This window comes from Triticum aestivum, chromosome 7A (assembly GCF_018294505.1).
Source record: "Triticum aestivum cultivar Chinese Spring chromosome 7A, IWGSC CS RefSeq v2.1, whole genome shotgun sequence".
NCBI classification, from domain to species: domain Eukaryota; kingdom Viridiplantae; phylum Streptophyta; class Magnoliopsida; order Poales; family Poaceae; genus Triticum; species Triticum aestivum.
In genome coordinates, this window is record NC_057812.1 from 4,872,758 (window position 1) to 4,882,163 (window position 9,406).

Below are 9,406 nucleotides of genomic sequence, written 5' to 3' on the forward strand. Positions count from 1 at the left end.
GGAGATCACCGTTCTTAGCTATTCGCGGGAGATCGGCAACGCGAGGAGGAGACGGGCCAGGAGATCGGCTACAGGCATCACCAACTCTACTTCCGCTGCGGTGACTGCGCGTCTAGTGGTAAATCCGATCCCGTGATCTATTTCCAGCAGCATGATCTTGGGTGCGCGGTAGAAAATTTTATTTGGCGCTAGCGTAGCGTACCGCGTGTTCCAACACAAGTCTGGCGAGAGGCTTCCCGTGCTCGTATCTAAAGGCTAACTCAGTCATGGGGAAATCTGCCTCCTCGCCTAAGTATTCAACAAGAGTGCAACCAAGATCCGCTATCCCCGCATCATTAGCAATATCAGCAAACACCTTGAGCGGGGGGCACGATTGGTCTTTCTGTTCGCTGAGCTGGCGAATTATTTTCCCACTTCTTGCACCATTGCTACTTCCCGACCGCTTCACTTCACCAAATGTCCTTACAATACATCGGTCATAGTGTGATAGCGACGGAGGCGGTGATGCTCGCACAAGGTTATCCAGAGTGTGGTTTGCTTTTACCAGATCTATTTTATCCTTTGGATCTGGACGTCTCGGTGCAAACTGACGTTTCACATCGGCAACCACGACCTTGTCGAGTTCGTCATCACTTAGTTCGTATGCTAACTTGGGAGGAGCCTTCTTGATGCTTGTATTTGCTCTGGATTTCTTCCCAGATGTACTACTAGCCGTCGGAGTGACGGTCGTTCTCTTTCGCCGGGGCTGAGGTAGCAGAGTCTGCTGACGTGGCGGAGATGGCTGACGCAGCGGAGTCTGCTAAGGTGGTTCAGACGGCTGAGGCGGTGGAGAAGGCTGACGCGACGTCCAGTGTGGAAGCATGATGTGTTCCTTTCTCCATAGAATGGTAGTCCTTACGGCATCTCCCAGATGATTCTCTCCTTCACCTGTAGGGTAGTCAAGCTCCAGCTGCTCAAATCCATTGAAACTTCATCCACCCTGACAACAGCATAGCCATCTGGAATTGGAGTGCAATGTAAAGTTCCATCAGGTCCACGAGGTATGGCATAGCCGACCGCCACCTTCGAGGTTATGTTCATGCATTTCGCATGTAGTTCACAATGTTCCCTCTCCATGATATCATCCACGGGGGTAGCGAGGAGCCGTGATATCAGGCTGAACGAGCTTCGTGGAAGTCACGCTGCTTTTCCGCTGAGATGGTGGGGTAGCTCCGTGGGCAGTATCAAATGAAGGATTTTCGTGCCGCTGAGATGATGGGCCGGTAGCTCGCTGGCTGGTAAATTCCTCTGTTTTCTTCTCCTGCAACGCTAATCTTTCTTCTATGTTCTACAGCCGGTCTGCTTCCTCTTTCTCCCTCGGCTTGTATAAGTGGCACTGATGTCAGGAAAACCAACATTCCATGGAACAGAGCCTGTTGTGCCTCGTGTTCGTCCAGGGTGTTCGGGATTCCCGAGGGTGCATGACAACTCGTCCTTCTCTCTGTCGGGATGGAACCTCCCTTCCTGCACGTCCTTAGTTGCATCCTGAATCTTTTTGACGGGTGTGCAAGTTGAGCTTTCGTGTAAACACACTTCCCTGTTTCTGGGTCCAAAGTTCCCCCATGCCTGAAGAACCAAGTCCTTGCCCGTTCGGGCCAGTTCAATGTCGCTGGATGGATCCTTTTATCAAGTAGGTCGTTCTCAGCTTTGTCCCACGTAGGCCGGGCAACCTTGTAGCCACCTGACCCTGTAACATGGTGATACTTCTTTTTTGCAGCATTTTGCTTATTTATCTCCGACCTTTGCTTACCTTTCTCCGATGTCTTGTACGCCACAAATGCGGGCCAGTGATCTTTTATCTTCTCATATTGACCGGTGAATGATGGAGTCTTCTCTTTTTGGACAAACTTTTCGTGCAATCTTTTCTTCCAGTTCTTGAATTGTTCGGCCATCTTCTTAAGAGCCCACGCCTACGAAATTGAATGGCATACTTCAGCATGGTAACTTTCTTTTCAGATGGCAAGTTACAAATTTTTTGTGAGTTTATTTTTTTTCTTTTCAGATTGTAACTTTAGTCGTAAAAAAGTCATGGCGGGACGGTTTCATACCACTCGTGTGGCACTTATCAATTGGGTATAAATATAGATATAGATACCTGTAAATAAAAAGATATAAATATAGATATAGAGGTATAGATATCTCCATAGCACGGAATCAATCTAAGAAGTGTGCCGCCCCGTCCTCATCAAGACTGAAAAGTTTGGGATTAGCCCGCTCCTGTCCCGCACCCGCGTTGCTCCCACGGGCGACCGGGGCGGGCCAATCCTACCGCCGGCAGAGGACACCTCCAACCCCCTCCCCCTCTCGCCGCCGCCGGAGCGCGCCGCCGGACAAAGCCAGGCCGGCGTCGGTGGCGGCGGGGCCCCTTTCCCTTCTTCGTGGGGGTGTGCTGGCGTGGACGGCGGCTCCGATCGAGAACGCGAAGCTTTGCAAGGCGTCGCGGTGCAGCTGCGGCTGGGGCGTCCAGGCGGTGGTGCTCTGGTCCGTGCGGAGGCGCGGGTGGCTGCGCGCCAGGATTGGAGGTGCGTGCCTGTGCGGGTGCTGGAGGTGTCCGCCAGGATTGGAGGAGCGGTGGCGGGTTGACGACGGTACGTTGGCGTGGGTCACCGTTTGGATGAGGAAGACATCCTAGACATTTCATTGAGAGCAATTTTTTTCTAGGCAACTGACAAATAGGTGGCCCCTAATAAGTATTGGAAATACTGTTGGGGATCGTAGCAAAAAAAAATCCTACGTTTCACCAAGATCAATTTATGGAGTCAACTAGCAACGAGAGGAGTGTGCATCTACATACCCTTGTAGATCGCGAGCGGAAGCGTTCAAGAGAACGGGGATGATGGAGTCGTACTCGTCATGATCCAAATCACCGATGACCAAGTGCCGAACGGATGACACCTCCGCGTTCAACACACGTACGGAGCAGATGACGTCTCCTCCTTCTTGATCCAGCAAGGGGAAAGAGAGGTTGATGAAGATCCAGCAGCACGACGGCGTGGTGGTGGATGCATCAATGATCGCAGCAGGGCTGCGCCGAGCTTCTGCGAGAAGGAGAGGTGTAGCAGGGGAGAGGGAGGCGCCAAGACTTGAGGTGCGGCTGCCCTCCCTCCCCCTTTATATAGCCCCCCTGGGGGCGCCGGCCCTGGAGATGGGATCTCCCAAGGGGGCGGCGGCCAAGGGGGTGGAGTGCCCCCCAAGGCAAGTGGAGGCGCCCCCACCCTAGGGTTTCCAACCCTAGGCGCAGGGGGCCCAAGGGGGGGGCACCAGCCCACTATGGGCTGGTTTCCCTCCCCACTTCAGCCCATGGGCCCTCCGGGATGGGTGGCCCCACCCGGTGGACCCCCGGGACCCATCCGGTGGTCCTGGTACAATACCGGTGACCTCGAATCTTTTCCGATGACCGAAACTACACTTCCTATATATAATTCTTCACCTTCGGACCATTCCGGAACTCCTCGTGACGTCCAGGATCTCATCCGGGACTCCGAACAACTTTCGGATTACTGCATATTCATATCTCTACAACCCCAGCGTCACCGAACCTTAAGTGTGTAGACCCTACGGGTTCGGGAGACATGTAGACATGACCGAGACGGCTCTCCGGCCAATAACCAACAGCGGGATCTGGATACCCATGTTGGCTCCCACATGCTCCTCGATGATCTCATCGGATGAACCACGATGTCGAGGATTCAAGCAACCCCGTATACAATTCCCTTTGTCAATCGGTATGTTACTTGCCCGAGACTCGATCGTCGGTATCCCAATACCTTGTTCAGTCTCGTTACCAGCAAGTCACTTTACTCGTACCGTAATGCATGATCCCGTGATCAACCACTTGATCACATTGAGCTCATTATGATGATGCATTACCGAGTGGACCCAGAGATACCTCTCCGTCATACGGAGTGACAAATCCCAGTCTCGATTCGTGCCAACCCAACAGACACTTTTGGAAACACCTGTAATGTACCTTTATAGTCACCCAGTTACGTTGTGACGTTTGGTACACCCAAAGCACTCCTATGGTATCCGGGAGTTACACAATCTCATGCTCTAAGGAAATGATACTTGACATTCAGAAAAGCTACAGCAAACGAACTACACGATCTTTGAGCTAAGCTTAGGATTGGGTCTTGTCCATCACATCATTCTCCTAATGATGTGATCCTGTTATCAATGACATCCCCATGTCCATAGCCAGGAAACCATGACTATCTGTTGATCAACGAGCTAGTCAACTAGAGGCTCACTAGGGACACATTGTGGTCTATGTATTCACACATGTATTACGATTTCCGGATAATACAATTATAGCATGAATAATAGACAATTATCATGAACAAGGAAATATAATAATCATTTTATTATTGTCTCTAGGACATATTTCCAACAAATACTACCCGCAAAAAATAAGTACTACGTGAAAATACAAATGTAACGACGTATCTTGCTCAATTTAGCCACGCAGATATGCAATAGTGATCTAAATGATCTTATATTTCTTTACAAAGGGAGTAACAACTTTCGATTAGTCTAGCAGCAAGAAGCACATGTGAAATGTCGAGCAAACAAGCAAAACTGAGAGCTTTCATGCATCCAGATCGAAAGCTCCGCCTCTTCCCCGTCGATCGGGTAAAGCACGGGATGCCAAGCGTCACCGGAGTATGGTTTTCCCGGATGCCGGAATTTCGCTGACGCTGTGGAGCAAGGTACGTAGCAGCAGGACCATTCCTTTACTACAGAACAGAGGAATTTTACTCTCTTTTCCAAGAGGAACTTTATTCTGGAATTGCATACAAGACAAGCAAAGGGATTAGAATAGTCCTTGCTTCTTTGCACGTCATCAGCAGAGGAATTTTGTTCACTTTAAAAAAAGAGGAACTTCGTATATTCACCAGCCGTGGACGGAAATGGATTGCAGATTGGATAGTAATTTTATGAAAATGGAAAAGGACGCAGCTGGCATTTCTTTTATGGAACAGGGTATATATATTATTCCCTCCGTAAAGAAATATAAGAGCAACATACTCCCTTCGTCCGAAAATACTTGTCGGAGGAATGGATGTATCTATACGCATTTTAATTCTAGATACATCTATTTTTATGCATTTTTTTGATAAGTATTTCCGGACAGAGAGAGTATTAAACATGGAAAACATGGAACAGAGAGATAACCACCAGTTCGATGGTTAGCCCACTATGGATCATATATAGATTTGACGCTGCTTGAATCTTATTAAAGTGGATTATTTTCGGCGTTTTCTTACAAGTAAAAGAAGCATGGAACGGCTACAAAGTTAAATCGTTATAATTGTATGGAAATCTATCTTATATTACTTGTATCCTAGTAACTTGGGAATTTATTTTTTCATACAACCAATATGCATGCTAAAAGCTCACGTGCATACTTTGCTCTTCGTGGAAGCAAGCATCCTCCCCGTGATACTTGGGTTTTACTCCATTCCTACACACATGTATAAATTAATATGCATTCGTGCAACAACATAACATCTCGCACCATTCACTTGGTTTTCTTGTCTATCCATATCCACCTGATTGAATGAGGCCAATAAGTTTTGAGGAAGTTGGAGGGGGCAATGCGATCCAAAAACAAAGGTGCGAGATGCAACTCCCTGCTTTCGTTTTCTTATATCTTCGTTTAAGTCACAACTTATGCCAGACATTCCTAAAGTACTCCATCCGTTTTATATTGAAAAATATCAACATCTATGATACCAAAAAATCAGTATGAAAATATATTTCGTGACGTGATTTAGTATTGTGATTGTTGATATTTTTCCTACAAACCTAGTCAAACTTTAGAAAGATTGACTTGAAAAAACTAATGTGTGAAGAAGAATGAAATGGCGGAAGTATGTAGAGTACATGGACTTTTTTTTTGCGGGGAAGAGTACGTTGACTAACTCTGTAAGCACGCGAAACTAGTAATTTGGATCCTCAAAAGGAAAAAGGAAATTAGTAATTTGTGTTAGCTTAACAGAAATATTAACAATTCATATACTGAATAAATAAACTAACTTCATAATAAGTTTCTGGAAATTGATTTGATATTGTAGATGATGATATTTTTCTGAGTTATGGGACAAAACAAAGAGGATCACTTTTTTTAGGAAGGAGAAATTACTATATCTGCCTGCAATATGGTTGGATCCCAGTCACCTTTTACATCTTTTTGACCAACATCCAACCATCATGATACAAATATTACTCCGTATAAACCCTAGAGATAGACTAAATAGTAGTTACATGTTGCTAAATTTACACTATGTCAATGATACGATTTATTATAAATATATGTAGTTTTGGGTGTGTTTGAGGTCTGCAAAAATCTCAAATAAATGAGAATTAGATTATTTTTTTAATATAAAGTTATGTTGGATATTTTTTTTAAAAAAATAGCACATATTAATACACATGCAAAGAATAAAGTATTCGTCGATCTAGTGAGTGACGATTTTGTTTTCCTTTGGGTTTTGCAATCGGCAGTTTGCAGGCCATCCAAGTTCTCTGGAACGAATGGGAGATCCATTGTCTCATACTTGCGAGCTTTTCCCTACAAGTATTCCTCTTCTTTGCATCAGGCATGCGGAGGCATAGCGTGTCCCGCATACTCAATTCCCTTATATGGTTGGCCTACTTATCAGCCGACTCTATGGCCATTTTCGTTCTTGGACATCTCGCGGTCCATGCAAGTGGCTCACACCATCTTCTTATCTTCTGGGCGCCGTTCCTGCTCCTCCACATGGGAGGGCAGGACACTATCACCGCCTTCTCCATGCAAGATAACAACCTCTGGCAGCGCCACCTTCTAGGATTGGTCACCCAAGCATCGGTGGCCGGCTATGTCATCTCGATATCGTCTTGGCAAGATAGCCGACTCCTGGCCGCCACAGTGCTCATGTTCTTGTCTGGGTTTTTTAAGTACATCGGGCGTATCTTTTGTCTTTACACATCTAGTCCAAAGCTCCTCAAGGATTTTACCGTGGCTAATTTGGATAGATATGTCAACGATATATACTATATACCAGGCACTGTTCAAAAGGAATCATTTGAGGATATACTAAGGCGGAGAGTGCATGATATGATGCTCAGCGACATCGACTTGAAGCTAATGCCCCATAGCAATTCAGTACATATATTGTTGGATACTCCACTCAATGATAGGGCTACTATTGAGTGCGCGACTATCATACCAGACTTGCTCAATATGCTCAAGTATAGCGCAGACCGCTCCAATGCCTACATTTATGTTGGTATAATGCTTGTTCGTTCTTATGAACGTGTCTACACCAAGGCTGCGCTTCATTTTGCGTGGATTAACTGTTTCAGCATAACAGTGTCCAAATATTATGAGTACAAAAAGCTACGCATAGCATTTCTTCACATTATGGCATTGCTCTTGCTCTTCCCGGTTATCTCTGCCTCGATAACATTAGAGCTCTTCATGGTTGCCGAAAAGGCGCAACTCTACAGCCATACCGATGTCACGATCTCCTACATATTACTCCTAGGGGCCATAATCCTTGAGGTGGCATCTCTCTCGATGTCCCTTCTTTCCTACTTCGCATCGAGTGAAGCACCAACATCTTTTCCACTTGCACCTATAGCCTTGTCTGTGGCCAACTATGTTCACCCCGCAGGCCGACATAGAAAACACTGGTCCAAAATGCTTGGACAGTATAACATGTTCGAATACCACATGGGGGGAGCTTCCACAGGCATCATGTCAGTTGTATCATGGTGGATTAGACAGACATTTTCAGTAATTCCCAACAATAAATATCTCAAGGAGTTTTCAAGAATCCCCATAAGTAAAGATCTTGAGGAGTTTGTTCTGGACAAATTGTTAGAGTTTGGAACAGGGGAGGAAGCAGGCTGGAACTTTGCAAGCTTTCGTGGACAGCTAGCGCTTGATAGGTGGACCGCTTTGCGCACGATCATCGATAGCACCGACCTGCCAACAAGTGTGCTGATCTGGCACATTGCAACGGAGATATGCTACTTGACTGAAGAAAACAACAATGGTCTTCGCGATCCACCTAAGAAGACAAGGGTGAGCAGAGATCTATCAAACTATATCATGTACCTTGTCTTCACGTGTGGTGTGATGCCTACAGGAAGCTCCAAACTCGTACCTTTGCTCGCCCATAAGGAAATCAGGGAAGCTATTGGACGATATGCTGCTATGGCCACTAGGGATGGAGCTATTAGGACGGTGCTTCGAGCTAATATCATAAGAAAGCAACAATCAGCCGATACAGATGATATGGGCGGCAGCAGCAGCGAACCGGCAACTCAGGTGCAACTTCTTAAAAACAATATAAAGGCTATTCGTTCTCCGGTGGTGCCTCGTGCATGTACAGTGGCGGACGAGCTGAATAGCATGCCTAGAGATGGCCGCTGGGAGCTCATTGGAGATGTATGGCTGGAGATGCTTTTCTACATCGCGCCTCGCTGTGGGGGTGCTTTCCATGCTCATCATCTCAGTACTGGCGGGGAGTTCGTGACGCATGTCCTCCAACTCATGCGTTTACTAGGCCCTTTTCTACCACCGCCAGATGCTTAGCTACCACTACCGCCAGCATGATCACCAAGATGTCAATCCAAGACAGCATCGTCCGCCCCAGCTTCACCGACGAGCGACAACTAAATATACATTGTGCATTGTATCTTTAATATTTTTACAAATAGCAAGTGTGTTCCGTTTTCCAAATAAGCTAGTGCACAAGCTCACGACATGTGTGAGACGTGCACATGTACAAATGATTTGTATTGTGTCTTGCTAGCCAATGCCAGCTCCAAGTGCCATGGTTTGTGTGGTCATGGGATCCATGCGCACTAGAAGCGGTCCTTCACCGTTTTTCATTCGAAAAAAAAATCAGAGTGTTTTCCCTCCCCCAGATTGTGTATTTCAGTGTGCATAGTTAACATATATTTGAACTTTGTAGTATTCTTTTTCATGCATGTTATAATTCACCTTATATCATACCATGTCTGGGCTGAGGCTTAGGAGAGAATTCCTTATTTAACACCGTGTCTAAATTTTATGCCCTATTTAACATCGACAAACGATTTCTTCCCTGTCTAACAAAGAGTTTAAATTTTATGCCTTTTATGACACTTTTGTCTATTTTGAGCCTCAATGACAACTGAAAAGACCCCTTTGCCCCTCATGTTTTATGTTTGTGCGCGCGTGTGTGCTGCTGATGTTGCGTGTGCGTGCGTGCGTGTGTGTGCTGCTGATGTTGCGTGTGTGTGCGTGTGTATGCTGCTGCGTGTGTTGCTCGGTGTGTGCTGTCGCATGACTGCGTGTTTGTGTGTGCGTACATGCTGCTGTGTGTGCTGA

General features: G+C 46.3%; 1 protein-coding gene across 1 annotated transcript; it reads left to right on the top strand.

The window, feature by feature from the left end:
* The first annotated feature begins 5,537 nt into the window (after positions 1 to 5,537).
* Positions 5,538 to 8,855, top strand: LOC123152649 (uncharacterized). Its single transcript, XM_044572146.1, has 2 exons — positions 5,538 to 5,655; positions 6,547 to 8,855. Exons 1-2 carry the CDS (start codon positions 5,600 to 5,602, stop codon positions 8,624 to 8,626), a joined length of 2,136 nt encoding a protein of 711 aa, XP_044428081.1. The 5' UTR covers positions 5,538 to 5,599; the 3' UTR covers positions 8,627 to 8,855.
* Positions 8,856 to 9,406: the final 551 nt, after the last annotated feature.

What these genes read in the sequence shown, in the direction of transcription:
- LOC123152649 (XM_044572146.1), top strand. Translation starts at nt 5,600, where the DNA reads ATGAGGCCAATAAGTTTTGAGGAAGTTGGAGGGGGCAATGCGATCCAA. An exon ending in AATGCGATCCAAAAACAAAG is followed by an intron (nt 5,656 to 6,546) that starts GTGCGAGATGCA and finishes TGCAATCGGCAG; the next exon opens with TTTGCAGGCCATCCAAGTTC.